This window comes from Centroberyx gerrardi, chromosome 11 (assembly GCF_048128805.1).
Source record: "Centroberyx gerrardi isolate f3 chromosome 11, fCenGer3.hap1.cur.20231027, whole genome shotgun sequence".
Lineage (NCBI taxonomy): Eukaryota > Metazoa > Chordata > Actinopteri > Beryciformes > Berycidae > Centroberyx > Centroberyx gerrardi.
The window spans coordinates 11,470,459-11,487,041 of NC_136007.1; the positions used below are offsets into that span (position 1 = coordinate 11,470,459).

At 43.8% G+C, this 16,583-nt stretch overlaps 1 protein-coding gene across 2 annotated transcripts; it reads left to right on the top strand.

The window, feature by feature from the left end:
- The first annotated feature begins 1,140 nt into the window (after positions 1 to 1,140).
- On the top strand, positions 1,141 to 16,081 carry LOC139908136 (transcription elongation regulator 1). Of its 2 annotated transcripts, XM_071894718.2 has the most exons (21): positions 1,141 to 1,202; positions 1,868 to 2,087; positions 3,083 to 3,235; positions 3,793 to 4,069; positions 4,173 to 4,415; positions 6,088 to 6,147; positions 7,452 to 7,652; positions 8,109 to 8,212; positions 8,335 to 8,423; positions 8,586 to 8,746; positions 9,159 to 9,240; positions 9,540 to 9,675; positions 10,128 to 10,217; positions 10,384 to 10,502; positions 10,975 to 11,125; positions 11,380 to 11,544; positions 12,169 to 12,351; positions 12,810 to 12,989; positions 13,301 to 13,384; positions 13,481 to 13,581; positions 15,296 to 16,081. In XM_071894718.2, exons 1-21 carry the CDS (start codon positions 1,156 to 1,158, stop codon positions 15,495 to 15,497), a joined length of 3,048 nt encoding a protein of 1,015 aa, XP_071750819.1. In that variant the 5' UTR covers positions 1,141 to 1,155; the 3' UTR covers positions 15,498 to 16,081. The 2 variants fall into 2 exon arrangements, with proteins under 2 accessions (XP_071750819.1, XP_078142779.1); XM_078286653.1 differs by lacking the exon at positions 6,088 to 6,147 and having other exon boundaries at positions 1,163 to 1,202.
- The last annotated feature ends 502 nt before the right edge of the window (positions 16,082 to 16,583 follow it).

Consider the following 16,583-nt stretch of genomic DNA (forward strand, 5'->3'; position numbering starts at 1 on the left):
TCTGGCCGCCCTCAACGAGGAGCTCATGCAGCGGGAGCATCAGCAAGCCGGAGGCAGCCAGCAGTCCTTCACCTCTTCCTCTAGCTCAGAGCTGCAGAATCTGACCGCTGCTGGGAACACCACAGCCCAGGAAAATGCTCTCATACACACTCACAGTGTCAGCAGCCAACAACACCAGGGGGAGGTGAAGGTAGAGGATTGTAAAGATGAAGATGGTGTTTATATTGTCAGATTGCTCTAGGAGTCATTGGCAACACACACAATACAAGCAGGACATTTTTTTTGCAAGATTGGCCTGCAGTTGATTTAATGGTTTCAAAATCAGTTTTGTTGTGTTGCATTACATATGAGTCAGCTATTTAGGTGTCAAAGAAATGAATTATTCTACCATTGTATTTATTATTCTGATATTCTAATATTAAAATATTCTGAATGTTCTAATATTCTAATATGAAATGTTCTGGATTTGTTTGAGTTGATTTCATTTGGATTGTGTTCAGAGATCAATGTTGAATAAATTAATGTTGTTTATTGTTTACCCTGAAGAAATAAATAAAACACTCTGTTATCTCTGTTATCAGAGGGTTTTTCTCATAGTATGTTAGAAATTCTTCAGCTGTGCCCCTTGAACAATTTACATGTGATTTAGTGTGTGTGTGTGTGTGTGTGTGTGTGTGAATGTTTAAATTCAATAATATCCGTTGATTAAACTTGTGTTTTAATGAATATGATGTAACTTCATTCAGCACAGTCATCTATAATTATATGCAGACCCTAAACTTACCCATACTTCAGGTAGTTTCATCCTCCCACCGCAACAAAATAGATACACACCACCATCAGAGACAGCATTATGCAAACAGATAATGCAGAGGAACAGTTAACAGCTAATAGAGTATGCAAAATTTACTAGTGTGTTAGAATAGTGTGTGAGCATATGGTTAAGTCTCATCTACATCAAGCAAACTGACTAAACAAAGACATCCTGGTTAATGGGACACAAGATTGCCCAGCCAAACCGTAGCGACAACTTCGTCGTCCAATCAGAGCTTATACAGCCGGGGCCTACGCTGTGAGTGACACCGTGTTTGGCGAATACGAAATGAAAAAAATTGTTAGGGGCGTTTCCAGGAAGAGCCGTTACATTTTCCTGTAATGGCGGACCAGGCAGACAGCGAAACTATCGGATTCAACGACAACAGGTCAGATTGAAGCGAATGAAGGGTTAAAATGTATATAAATACAATGTAATGTTAAACGCGTTTCTACAATTGATACAAAGTTGGTCAAAGTAAATTTTGCCATGCGGCCGTGATAAGCATCGGCATTGATTGTTAATGTGGCCACGCTAGCTAACTAGCCTTTTAGCTAGCTAGTGTTGCCAAGCTACTCGCCTTTGCTCTCCGCTCGTGGCACGCGGTAAACACAGCTAGTCAGGACATAACTAACCTAACCTCACTTCTCCTGTTTTAGTGGACTATCTACCTACATGGCAAGGGCAAGGCTCAATACAGAGGCACCGGTCGCGTCCTATACATCCATTGCACAGATGTTGATGCACAGTAGCTAGATAACCGCTAGCTAGCAAGCTACACTAGATGCGTTTGTAAGTTGCAGCATAGACTCGGGCAGTGTTTTGAATGGATGGACTTGTTATTGCTAGCCTAGTTAGTAATAGGCGAGATATAATCAGCTGTTACTACTATCAGTTATTATTAAAATTTGTCGCTATTCTGTAGCATGGTTGATAGCAAGCTAGCATTTAGGTATTGATCAAACTGGCGATGTCGAAAGGGTTTGTGCTAATGCTACATAGTGATTTGTCATCAAACACCAACCGTGGCATGATATTGTTTTGGTCTGCTAGAATGGCGCAGCAGACGGTGCGGTTTCGCGGCCCTGCGCCTGCCCAGTCCCCAGTGTTACGTGGCCCGCCCCCACTCCTCAGGCCACCGCCCCCTCCTTTCGGGATGATGCGGGGACCCCCGCCGCGACCCCCGTTTGGACGGCCACCGTTTGACCCCAACATGCCGCCTATCCCACCGCCAGGAGGCATGCCGCCGCCCATTGGACCTCCGCACCTACAGGTGACTGTTCCCCAATCTTGCGTGACAGAAATGTTTGTCTCCATAGAAATGTAGGGCTGAATTATCTAGCTATGTCTGCAGTGGTGTACCACACAGCATTTTATAAAGACAAAAGGCGCTTACTGAGGTATGAGCATCTGTTCAAACGAATTTCTGCGCTAACTTTATCTTTACACTACCATTTCTCTATGATCTTGGCACAAAATCTGTCCAGTGAGTCACATACACCTCACCTGACAGCCCTTGTTCCAGCCAATGTTAGATTCTTTAACAGAGCTCAAGTGAAACTCTTTAGCTCTCATTTCTCATATTTCTTTCCCTAGCATACATGTCTTACATGATCTTTCTAAAGCAGTGGTGGGCAACCATGTGCTGTGGAGGGACAAGAGTATGCTGGTTTTCATTCCAGCCAAACACTACACCAGCTGATTTCACTGATTAGCACACCTTCAGCTAAAGAGAGGAGAACTAATCCACATTGGTTAAAATGATAACCTGCATACTCTCAGCTCTCCATGGAAATGGTAGCCACAATAGCTCTATGGTCACAAGGATATTATCAGGGCACTATTACTGTGACCATTGCACTGCTCATTACTGCTTGCTTCTAATGTTGGTTATCTAGGAATGGAGGTTTTTTTTTTACTCTTCTCATTCTGAGTTACTCTGGTTAAGAGCATCAGCTGAATGTCTAAAATGTAAATGTCTCAGAGAACTGGTTAATCACTCCTCTAGTAGAGATATGATCCACAGCCTAATTCAAGTGTGCTTTTGAATTTATATTGATCAGTAGCGCAGGCAGAGTCTGGAGCGAAACTGAGAGGAGCAGAAGCTATAGTCCTTGCTAGCATGACATCAGTAACTCTTACCTCTTTGAACAAGAGAGAAAGCAGAATCATGGTGTGATGTGAGTAACACTGTTTTTGAATCTCTTTGGATATCACAGACTTCTTACATTTTGAAAACTCAATGCTAGCCTCTTTCTGTTGCTGCAGAGACCCCCATTCCTTCCGCCTCCCATCGGGAACCTGCCACCCCCTCCAGGGATGCTGTTTCCTCCCGGGATGCCCCCAGTTCCTGCATCTGGAAACCCTGCGCTCAACCCCGCAGAGGAGATCTGGGTAGAGAACAAAACTCCAGAGGGAAAGGTGAGGTGGCAGTCACATGTAAATTATTTTACCGTCCACTTGACTGACTGAAAGGACGGATGTGCATGGGTAAAATCAAATAACTGACCTCCCCTGGTAATACTAATGCTGTCCGGACGGGGCTTATGACTGCACGTTATGAGTAGTTGCAGACTCATTGTCATTTCACATATTGTGATGTTGTTTGTTGTGTAAAATAATCTCCAGTTACTGAGTGATAGAGTGATATGGCCTATATTGACAGTCATGTTGCCCAGTCAATACCAATCAACATCTTCAAATTCAGTCAGGAAATTAAGTCTGGAAATAGGGTGGAATTTTGAGATTAACAAATGTGCAAGAACATATGCTTACACACATACTTGCCATATCACTCCATCACATTCTTGCATTCTCATACACATAACCATGATGTAGTACATTCTCATGTGCACTGATGTTTACATTTTCACATATACTTAACTTTTATAACACGCGTTAATATGTCTATTCCAGTACTTAAAAGCTGTTTTGTCCCTTACAAGTCTCTTCCTCCTCTCCAACCCCCCTTTCCTCAGGCGTATTACTACAACGCCAGGACCAGAGAGTCTTCGTGGAGTAAACCAGACGGTGTGAAGATCATCCAGCAGTCTGAGCTGAACCCTCTACTTGTAGCCGGGGCTGCTGGGACGAGTGCGGGGCCAACTGTGGCTGCCAGCTCAAGCAGTGTCAACACTACAGCCGGCACGGCAGCAGCAGCCACCCCTACCCAGGCCCCCTCCCCAACCCCGTCCCGCACACACACCTCCAGTCCAGACTCCAGTACCACTCCCTCCCCCTCTGTGTCCATCGCAGGTTAGTGTACACATTTATATCAAGCATGTACATGCACGCACACACACACACAGACAAAATATTTACTTAATATGCTCTCTTTTTGCCCCCATGTCCCCAATAGCCTCTGTTGTAGCAGACCTAGCCCCTGTTGCTACGGTGACGTCAAGTGTTGCTGTCTCTCCAGTCGCCGTGGTGACTGTTTCCACGGTGCCATCGTCTGTTACAGCTGTGCAGACCATGCCACTGCTGCCTGCGGCCCTGCCTCACAGCGTGGCCCAGCCCAACGCAGCCATACCTGCCTTCCCCCCTGTCATGGTGCCACCCTTCAGAGTGCCCTTGCCTGGCATGCACATCCCACTACCAGGTAAGACCCAGACACTAAGAACAAGAAGCCAAGGCTACAGTGTTCAGCCCAAGATTCACTAGCTACTTTCACTGTTCTACTAGCCAGCTACGTTTTTAGAATACAGTAGGACCTCCAAATGATGGTTAGATAGCTGCCAAAGTGGCTGGTAGACAAACCTAGCAACCACAGGTAGAATGTACTAGCATTTGGGTGGCGTTAATTTCCTAACGATGCAGGTTACTATCAATCCACTTGCACATGACAGCAAGGATATTTTGCAACATTTAATTAAATTTAATGACAGACAAAACGTTCTGTCAGTGGCTACGTTTCTACATGCACAGAGAATTTCAGTTTTGGGTTGGCACATGTAAAAGTTATAACTCTGATAGAATAACCCGGTAAAGCTCATACAAAAATTATGAGAAACCAGGTTAACATGCCTGGCGTACTCTGATATTAAACAGGTTACTGTAGCGTGTAAACATCGTACTCCTTTCTCTTTTGGTTTACACCTGCACTGCGCACACAGAATTATGGGTACATTTTGATGTCAACAAAAAACATAGCGGCGAGCAGTACTTACTATCACTATCACTATTTCACTATTTCTTTCCCCTGTATTAAAAGTAACCTACTGCTAAGTCAATGAGAGTAGCTGGCGGCCGCATCTTTTGTTATACTTTTTCGCTGGTGGACCATTCTAGCCGTTATCGGGACACCACAAGTGGACAGAAACATTACGTTAACTGGTTTATTAATGTCAGCAGGGATACTCAATCACAAGGTTTCAAAGGCGCATGTAAACAGCTAAACCCAAAATGACCGGAGTATGGATAATAGCCGGGTTACTCTGTGCATATAAACGTAGCCAACTCAAAGATTTTGAGTTCCGTCTTAAATACTATAGATATCTCTCAGTCACAGATGAATCCATTTGATTCGGTCAGATAAGATTTTCAGTAAACATTGTTTTGAAAGGATCACACCCCGACTGGTCTGAGTGCAGTGGCTTACCTATAGTCTAAGTGCTACTATCAGTCCTCCATGTTCATTATAAAAGACCTCAATCCTTTCTGTTGCTTTTTTCCTTCTCCTCTTCCACCATATGTCTACTCTCATTCCTCCTCTCTTTCTGCTGAGTTCTCACTGTCCCTTATTTTGAGGTAAACCAATAGAAAACGTTCATGCCACCAGTTGCTGTGTACAGTTCTTCTTCTTTGTGTTTTATATGGAAGAAATGCCCTGCATAGGATCTGAATCACAATCACACAGTTGTCTCAACATTTTTTAATTAACTGCTTTTAGGTTTTTCTGGGAATAAATTAAAAAGCTCTTGCCCTTTATATCACAATTGTAAATGCAAATTTAGAGGCTTATAAACAAATCTTGGTTAAGATTTTACTCTAAGCATGAGGAACACTTTCCTCATGCCCAGTTTTTATAAATACACAACAGGCTGATAAATGTCAACTCAACACTGATTAACTGTTGAAGCAGCTATCAAATGCTGTAGCACTTAGAGAATAACAGAATGGTGCACAACCCAAATCTAGGTGCGTGTGTTTGTCTGAGCTACAGAAAAAGGGTAAAATGGTGCCGCACACACACACACATACACACTATAGCAGCCGATGTCCAGTGTCCTGCTGTGTTCAACCAGATGCTTGCTTGTCCGTTGTTCTTGCAGGTGTAGCAATGATGCAGATAGTAGGCGCACCCTATGTAAAGGCAGGCCCCAGCGCCAACGGTAAACACCCACCCGCCCACCTCTTGAAAGCTAGATGGCATGGTAGTGAATGGTGTTTACATGAGTCATATGGTGTATATGGGAACCCTCAAACAGTGGCATGGTGGTGAATGCTGTGAACATGATCCATCCGGTGTACAGTGGTGTAATTCCTCCACTCCAACAGACAAAAATAGAACGCACAGCTTGGATTGTCGTTTAGCTTAGTTTGACCTTCTTTGTCATAACCATTCAGTTTTAGAGTACAGACTTCAGACTTCTGTTGGGTTTACTATGTTTACACAGAAAGACAGACAGGCCAGCAAGGCATACACAGCAAAAACTTCACCTGTATATTTCTCAATACATTTGACAGAATACACATGAGGCGTTCTATCATGCTAAATGCTAAAATAATTAAAACATTTTGTTTACCACATTTCCTTGTTTAGAGAAATGCAGAGATAACAAAAGCATATTTTCTGGTGCTGTGATTGCATTGGAAAGCAAACTTAGAGCATTCAACTGTCACTAAGCGATGCATGCACTTTGGTTGCGTGTTGACTTCAAGAACTGTTGGTTATAGTATAAGACAGTAATTGTTTTTGCTCAGGTTACTATGGTTGGTAGGTGAGAAGCCACTTAATCAACATGTAAAATGTTGTATTGGCCTGAGTCATTGATCGTCACTATCAGCCATTTTGAGTTGTATGGTTGTTGACTACAGGCCATAAACAAGTTGAGAAAGAAGCTGTCTTCTTTGGTAGGTCAGTCTCAAAACCCCAGGAGGGCTAGTTGCTATTTGTCTAGTAGTGAGTCAGTAGTGTAACATTTAGGGCTACATGTCATGTGGTCATGTGGTTGTCTAGTGTTGTGGCATGGTTGTATGTGTGATTACTGCTGTATGTGGCTGTTTGTGTGTGTGCTCTGTGTTTGTTCCTTCTAAACATCTTTGGACATTAGCTATTTCTTCCACAAAATGATTACATCCCCTAAAAGTCTTAAAGTCAATCCTCCTAATGTTAAAAAAAAAAAACATATCATGGATGACCAGGCAAATCCTTCAACCGGGGCAGCCCTATTAAAGCTGCAATAAACCAGGCTTATTCTCCCAATGGAGCTCTCTGATGTATTTCTGGTTGTCCTGGCACATCTGTTTGATTTCAAGATGGCACCCTGTGAAATAAGCCGTATGCTACGTCACTTCACAAATTGATGTATGGATAGATGCCATCTCTAGAGAATATTCCACTGCTAGTGTCTCAGACAGAAAAATATCTCTCAACCAATCCTGGTCTGTCTCTGTCCTCTCTGACCAATGGCAGGTATGCTTCCTGGTATGGCCCCGCCTCTGGTTCCCATGATGCACCCACAGCTGGCTCTCACAGCAGCTCCTGCCTCCTTGGCTGGATCATTGCAGCTCCCTGAGTGGTCTGAGTACAAAACAGCAGATGGGAAAACATATTACTACAACAACCGAACACTGGAGTCCACCTGGGAGAAACCACAGGCCCTACTGGAGAAAGGTAGGCACAGCTGACAGTTTGTCATGCCTGACATGTAGACATGGTCAACTGTACAGAGAATGTATGGGGGACCATTAGATATGCAAACTTGTTGTGTGGGCCACTGCTTATACTGTTTGGTGGAACATAATGGGATTTGGTGGATGATTTTATCCAAAACTGGAGTGTTATGAGTACTAGGCTTTGGCTGGTTTCTGGTATCACCAGTAGAATCGGTGCTTAAGCTTCACCCAGTTTTATTTTCTGCTCGCCGACAGTACCGCCATGTGTCATGTATGCAACCTGATGAATAATGGCCATGGGCCAGGTTTTGTTTTTACTGATGGCATGAGGTTTGATGTTGTACAGAAGGCAGAAGATGTACGGTCAATTTTCTGCTCATACATTCATACATTTGTATAGTACCACTCCTAGCCTCACGTGTGTGTGTGTGGTTCCCTCTCTCCCTGTCCCCAGAAAAAGAAGCAGAGAAGGCTAAGGAGCGTCTGGCCCAGGAAGAAGCTGAGGCCATGGAGATGGAAGATGAGGAGAACAAAACGGACAACACTAATGAGAAGGAGGTATGGGAAGGATGGATTAGCGGATTTAACAACAGAACGATTCTTAAAGGTTTCCGAAGAATAACAGATTTGTTCTCTCTCCCTCTCCCTCTTACTCTCTCTCTGCCTCTGTGTCTCTCAAGGAGCCTAAAGAAGAGGAGATGACAGAGGAGGAAAAAGCAGCACAGAAAGCCAAGCCTGTAGCCACCAACCCTATCCCTGGCACTCCCTGGTACACACTACATCACATCCTACTTCACCACACCACCCCACTTTATTGCAGTGGTTCTAAATGCATTATCTTGGTATTTTTTGTATCTGTTCTGATCTCTATGCGTGTCTGTGGGATGGCTGTGTGTGTGTATGTGTGTTTATGTTGATCAATTTGTGTCAGGTGTGTGGTGTGGACGGGTGACGACCGTGTGTTCTTCTACAACCCGACCACACGCCTGTCAATGTGGGACCGGCCCGAGGAGCTGGTTGGTCGAGCTGATGTTGACAAAAACATCCAGGAGCCGCCGCACAAGAGAGGCCTGGAGGACAGCAAGAAGACAGGTAGCAACACACAGCGAACAGATTAAAGCAATAGTTTGATTAGTAGCTTTGATAATTTAAAGCATTTACATGTTCAAAGAAACACAATATCTCCCAATAGCCAGGGTTTGCATGGATGTATTTGATAGTCGGCTCAATGTCGGACGCTAAATGTAAGAGTGTGAAATCTAGGTGTATTAATCAGGTTATGCTAACACCAGTTAATTTTAAACGGCCAGTAATATGACATTTTCTATAGTCTTGCCTTAGTTTAACATTAGATTATCTAATTATATATTATTATAATTATATATTGTGTGCATGTAAACATACTCATTAAGACACAGATATCAAGCACATGCCCACACGTGTCTAAATGCTTTACACTTCCATGACTGCGGTATTTATTTTGTGTGTGTGTGTGTGTGTCCAGGTATCAATAAGGAGGAGCCGGAAGTAGCTGTAGCTGCTGAAGAGAACCAGGATGAGGAGCCAACCAAAGCCAAGAAGAGGAAGTAAGTGACATCTCTCTCCCTTTAATCAATGCTGTAATACTATAAAACTTTATTTTCATTTCTCAGAAAATTCATTATCTATCTTCCCTATCTTTCCCTTCTTTGCCTCCTCCTTTCCTTTCTCTCCCACTCTTCACCACCATCTTCCCTCTCTATTCTCATCAATCCTTCCCTTTTCCCTCCACCTCTGTATCCCACTTTTTCTCCTCCATCCTCCCTTCCCAGCCTTCTCCCACTACCTCCTGTTCTTCCCCTGCCTAACTCCTCTCTTTCTAACCTTTGTGATTCCATCCTTACAGGAAGGAGGAGGTGAAGGAGGCAGACTCAGAAAAGGAAGCAGCGATGGAGGCAGAGCTGCGAGCTGCCAGAGAAAGAGCTATAGTGCCCCTAGAGGCCCGGATGACCCAGTTCAAAGACATGCTGCTGGAGAGAGGGGTAACGCATACGCACACACAAATTTAATGCTCCTATGCTATTACATTATTAGTCGTATTAATAACATACCACAAAACTGTAATAATACAGTAAAGTAAAGCAATAATAAGTTCTTGTCCACATTAGCACATTGCACCAGTTTGAAAACCGTTTTAGCATCTTAAAACTGCCAAGTCCTTTGTCTCTGCACTGTACAACCATTTCTTTTTTGGCTACCTTGTTATTTCTTTTTATCTCTTATCAAATCACTGCTAGGATTGCACTGTCAAGGACATTATTGTGAACATTCAGATGTTGAGGGTGCTTCTGTTTTTTCACCATGTGAATATTAAAATGAAAACCTTTAATTCATACAGTTTTATACGCGGCTTTTGTGTGTTGTGTTAGAGTTGTGCAGTAACGAGTTAGCTGCTGCGTTTGTCTAAACTCGGCATTACCTGTCTTTAATGTAGGTATCGGCGTTTTCAACCTGGGACAAAGAGCTGCATAAGATTGTGTTTGACCCTCGCTACCTTCTGCTCAACCCGAAGGAGAGGAAACAGGTACGGTGTCTCTCCCTGTCGACATGTTTCTCTTTCTTCTCTCACTGTTACTCAGTTTCCCTGTCTCCACATATTGATGCCTCTCTCTTTCTCACAATATGTTCCGTGTACTATCCATTTTAATGAAAGACATTCAGTCATAGCTTTGTGTCTGTGTCCACTGCAGGTGTTTGATCAGTACGTGAAGACGCGAGCGGAGGAGGAGAGGAAGGAGAAGAAGAACAAACTGATGCAGGCCAAAGACGAGTTCAGGAGGATGATGGAGGAGGCCAAGTTCACCCCCAGGTAAAGGGACAGTCCACTCTCGTGTGACTGCATAACAAGAGACAGATCTGTGAATCGGTTAATAAATGGCCAGCTTGCAAAGCAAACAAAATTGTCCATTCAGCCACCAGGAAATCCTAAAAGCTTACGTTTTCTGTACGTTTTCATTCAGGAATTTGATTTTTCTGGATTTATCTTTTTCTTTTCTTTGTTCTGATCACAGCACTACTATTCCCTCCTACTCGAGAATAGTTTTCCTGCTTTTTTGTTTTGTTGATGAGCACAAGAACAAAAACTTATTTGGTCAGAAAAAAATATACTTATCAGAATCCTGGCAAAATCCTCACCTCAATTTGTGACATTATTTTAGTATTTAATGTAACAAGCTATTGGTGAATGTTTTGCTGTGTTCCATGAACCTCAAATTTCTCTAACTGTTCACTTTGCCTTGCAAAATATTAAAGCTGCAATGCTGTTTTTTAAATCTTTCCAGGACAACGTTCAGTGAATTTGCGGTTAAGCACGGCCGTGACCCACGGTTTAAAACCATAGAGAAGATGAAGGACAGGGAGGCCATCTTCACAGAGTTCATTACCGCTCTCAGGAAGAGAGAGAAGGAGGACTCCAAGAGCAGAGGAGAGAAGGTATCACTCACTCACACACCAATATCGATGTACAGTCTCTCTCTCTAGAATAACAACATACAGGGCAGCAGGGTGTGGTTAAAGAGACCGGATGGCCGAGGTTCAATACCCGTGTGCGCTATTATTTGTACTGCTGAAGTGTCCTTGAGCAAGATACTGAATTCCTACCTTCTGCTAGGGCTGCTGTTCTGTTATCATTATTATTATGAAATACGGATTTGTAATTATGTTTTTGTCTGTGTGTGTTTGTCCAGGTGAAGCAGGACTTCTTTGAGCTCCTGAGTGAGCAGCATATAGAGGGCGGCCAGCGGTGGAGCAAGGTGAAGGAGAGGCTGGAGACAGACCCGCGGTACAAGTCTGTGGAGAGCTCCGCACTCAGAGAAGAGCTTTTCAAACAGTACATGGAAAAACAGGCCAAGGTACGACCAGCTGTGTGTGCATATGCATCTGTTTTTGAGTGTGTGTGTGTGTGTGTGTTTGTGTGTTTGAAAGATGGGAGAGAGATAATGGCTTTAATGTTTGGTTAGACTGGCTTGACTTGAATGATCTGTGTGGTTGTGATATCTGATCCGTGCATCTCTGTGAGAGCAGCTGAGGAGTTACTGTTCAGTGTCAGCTAACATTACTGGGAGCTGCAGAGGAACTCTTACTTCTAGCTGGTTTATACCTTATTCCTTCTAGCTGGAAAATACATTATTTTGGGGGTCTTGTAAAATCTTGTGACTGCGCCGTTATTGTTCATGTACTTAAAATAATCCAAGTATGTGTGATTGATTTTTACTTGGAAGTTGCCTTTATTTCATTCAACAGAGAATCTGCTGCGACATCGGAGTAAACCACTGAGCTTGTAAAATCCTTCTTTTATTTATTTATTTTTTTTAAGCTTTTATTTTAACTGGGTAGTCCCATTGAGAGTAAGAATCTCCTTTTCAAGATAAACCTGGTCCAGAACTCTGGTTTCCAACACTGTCATCGGTGTCAGGACAAGACATCAAATAACATATAAAATGACACATGATGTGTGTGTGTGTCGCCCCCCTCAGAGCGTGGACATTGAGAAGGAGCGGGAGCTGGAGCGTCAGGCTCGAATCGAGGCCAGTCTGAGAGAGAGGGAGCGGGAAGTGCAGAAGGCCCGATCAGAGCAGACCAAAGAGATCGATCGAGAAAGGGAGCAGCACAAGAGGGAGGAGGCTATTCAGCACTTCAGAGCCCTCATGTCTGATATGGTGAGACGCTGTGCTTTTTGTTTTGTCCCCCATGAATTGTGCTGTTACATGATCATGTATTGTGCTGTTATATGATGTATCAAATTATGTTGTAATTTGCATAAAGTCCTACTTTCCTCACCACCAATTTGTAAATTTTCACTTTCAAGATTTGCAAGGCAAAATGGGGAAGTAGCAATTGATTCCTGCCAATTGGAATAAGGCACAGTTGTATCTCCACCCTGAAACCCTGCAGACATACAGATACATGACAAGTGAGAGGAGCTGTTTTCTAAACAGCTGAGAAATTTGAATGTGTAGGTGAGGTCACAAGACTACTAGGACTTGACCAGTGCCACTGTGTTTTGACTTGCTGCTGGTAACTTGAATAATTCTTAAGTGAACAGATTTACTCATGGAATATTTAGATGATAGTTACATTCAGTCTTTGCTTTGATCTTCATTTGTTCGTTCCTCAGGTACGTTCTTCGGACGCAACGTGGTCGGACACACGTCGTAACCTGCGCAAGGACCATCGGTGGGAATCAGCCTCGCTGCTGGAGAGAGAGGAGAAGGAGAAGCTGTTCAACGAACACGTAGAAGCACTGGCCAAGAAGAAGAAGGAACATTTCAGGCAGCTACTGGATGAGACCAGCATGGTGAGACACGCATGCACACAATACAAACACTAGGTACCAAAAGCCCAAAAAGTTGCAAAAACTGGAAAAGTAGGCAGTCAAACAATCAATTACATTTTTCTCTATTCATTGGTCACAACTAGTTATGTTTTTGCGCAAGAGTGCACACATCAGCATACCAGATGGAACCAGTGTGGTGAGAGTGAGAATGATGTTGCAGTTTTTCATGACGGCCTATTATATCCTATATCAACGAATCCGGGCAGCTTTAGTCAGCTCACTTACTGATTAATTGTACTTGCTTATCGATAGATTTTCTGTTTTTGTTGTAGATCACTCTGACCACAACATGGAAGGAGGTGAAGAAGATCATTAAGGAGGACCCTCGCTGCATCAAGTTCTCCTCCAGTGACAGAGTAAGGCTTTTTAAGGTGTTTTGCGACAGCTTCATGTGAATTACATTTACACTTTATTTGACTTTTGATGACTGATGTGTTTATCTGTCTTTGTAGAAGAGGCAGCGGGAGTTTGAAGACTACATCAAAGACAAGTACATCACAGCCAAAGCTGACTTCAGAACTCTGCTCAAGGAGACAAAGTTCATCACATACAGGTCTGTACACAACTACACACACTGGATATGTGCAATCAAGACAGGTGTCACTAATAATACCGTAATTCTAATTAATTGGCACAAACATGCTGCATACTTAACATTACTTGACACAATTGCAGCCTGGAGATGCCAGAAGAGATGCTACGCTGTTATAACATTTTGCTTACCTTAGTTTGTACTAGGGATGTCAATGGTTAACCGTTAATCGGTTAACCACCGAGAATATTTTTGACCGGTTACGCATGTCGGTCTATAGGTTAATTTGCATACACCAGTGTTGCCAACTTGGCGACTTTGTCGCTAGACCTGGCGACTTTATTTCTCAAAAGCGACTAGCGACAAATCTGGCGACTTTTTCTGACCATGGGAAGCAATGTTAAAGTGTTGAATCCCAAAGCATTTGGCGATAAATTGGTTCGGCTGATGCCGGTTTTCTCTACTTGCTTGTCTAATCCAGAGAGGTCTGATGATCACAGCGCTTCCCACGCACAGTGTAGCCCCCTCCCTCCGCTGAGAGCAGGGACTGTAGGGTAGGGTCCACTTGTAATTGCTACTGGCGTACGCCGAAACTGGCCTGGGTGGGCGGAGTCAGCACTTTATATCAAAACGGGCTACGCCGCGGCGTGCATAACTAGTGTAGATATTTATATGCAAATTACAGCCAATTGGCAGCGCTTTGAAATGCGGCGCCAAAGCTCATCTATCTACTAAAGCAAGGAATCTTTGTCTGTGAGTCTGAGTGAGTGTGTGAGTGTGTGTGTCCTTCGCATATCTTGAGAACCGTTCGTCCAGTCTACTTCACACTTGGCGGGTGTATTGCTGGGGACCAAGGACGTGCAGCGTTGGATTTGGTGCAATTTGGACACGCGACACGTTCATTATTAATAAACTTTGAATAAACAAGCGAACAGCGCTCTGTGCAGCAGCGGGGCGAACAGGCACTGCACTAGTTGAGTCAATGGAGCGCCGGACTAAAAGGAAAGTGCCACTTTCTTGTATTTCACGTCATTTTGCGTTTTTTTCTTAAAAATTAACCGGTTAGTTACCGGTTAATGGGTGTCGGCCTATCGAAAGCAAAATTAACCGAAACTGACATCCCTAGTTTGTACTAATTAGAGGAAAATACTGGATTTGTTTTTCACAAATCATTTCACAGTCATTTTCCCACTACTTCAGAACCAACTACTTAATTGTTCTCTGTATGCAGCAGGTTGTGAGAAGTGCAATTCAAACTGAAATTGCTGCTCATACGATCTCAGCCCGTTTGAAACTCAAATAACCCACTGACAGACATCCTTGTCATTTCGAGGTCATACACTACAAGTGTGAAATGGCTGAAATAGGCTCCTTGTTTTTAGTTTTTTAAGCCTAATAACTGCTACCTGCTAGCAAAATCCTGTACCAGTAGCATTTGAATCGAAGCAAGCAGCACAAACATTGTAGATGGCACAGGAAGTGATGGTGATAAACATATCCTGTATAACTGGGACACTATGAGACTGCAGTCAGATGTTTTTACAAACCTTGACAAGTGAAAATAATTCAAGGGACTTTGCTGCAAATTGGAGCCAAACAGTAGAAAATTGTGTCTAATGAAGTAAAATGAACCAAAAAGTGAAAAGCCGTTTTCAATTTAGCCGTTTCCATTTAGTCCCCACGGAGGACACTGTCCATAATATTAACATCCTGCTTCTGCCTACCCCTCCCCCAGGTCCAGAAAGCTGATCCAGGAGTCAGAGCAGCATCTGAAGGATGTGGAGAAAGTCCTTCAGAACGACAAGCGCTACCTGGTCCTGGAGTGTGTTCCCGAGGAGCGCAGGAAGCTCATCATGTTCTACATCGAAGACCTAGACCGCCGCGGGCCGCCGCCTCCCCCCACCGCCTCCGAGCCCACCCGACGCTCCACCAAGTGACCAATCAAATCGCCTCACGGCCGGTGCCCTACTCTTCCCTGTCCCCCTTTGGCCAGAGCATGACCCCCCAATCCCCCCACCCACCCCACCCTCCAGGCCCAAGGCTGGCCTTCCAGAGAGCAGTGTTATCGCGGGGGGTAATGTTGCTTAGAGATGTACCATAGAGATGTACTGTTAAGGTCTCTGTGTTATGTCGCCTTGTAGCCCTGAAATAGCCCTGCAGCTAAGGCAGCAGCAGGGAACAGAGGTTACCCCATCTCCAGGTAACCCTTGACCCCTCACCTCTGACTGACCGCATCGGAGGGAGGGGCTTAGTGATAAGGCTGCTGTCCCAGCAGCCAATGAGGTGTAAGATAGCTGATGTAAATGAAGTGGTGAGTGTGTATGTGTGTGAGTGTGTGCGTGCTTGTGTGTGTGTGTGGGGGAGCGTGTGTCTGAGGCGTCCTTAAGCCTTACTGCTCCACTGTGCCAGTCATTGTTTCAGCGGCTCAGTGTGAATGTTTGTTTCTGCTCAGTGGTTTACTCCGATGTCGCAGCAGTTTCTCTGTTGAATGAAATAAAGGCAACTTCCACTGTTTTTTCAATTTCTCGTCTTGTGGGTTTTGTTTCGTTGTTCACTGTCATCACATCTTTAAACTACTGTGTGAATGTTACTGGAGGAAGCTCTCTTCCACCGGGTAAATTAAAGAGTCAGTCTGTCACATGCAGAAGATAACCCTGACCCGTAACTCCACTGACATGTTTTGTATGAGAAGAACATGAGAATAGAGAAACATTGGGTTGTCCCTGACTCACCATGCCTGAGTGGTAGGCAGCCTGACTGGTTACTCTTATGATGCAGTTCCACTTCATATACAACAACAAAAAAACTCACTTATCTCACCCTTCAATACTAAAAAACACTCAATTTAGACTTTACATCAAACCTAAGCATACCTACATGCATCCACACTGGATGTCAATACTAATGTTACCTGCTCGATTGGTTCAGTGCATTCATCATTAGTGTTTAATTGATTTTAGGTTGATTCAATATCAGTTTGTCCTCTGGGAGTCGGCCTGGGCCTCTGCGCAAGTGCAGATCTT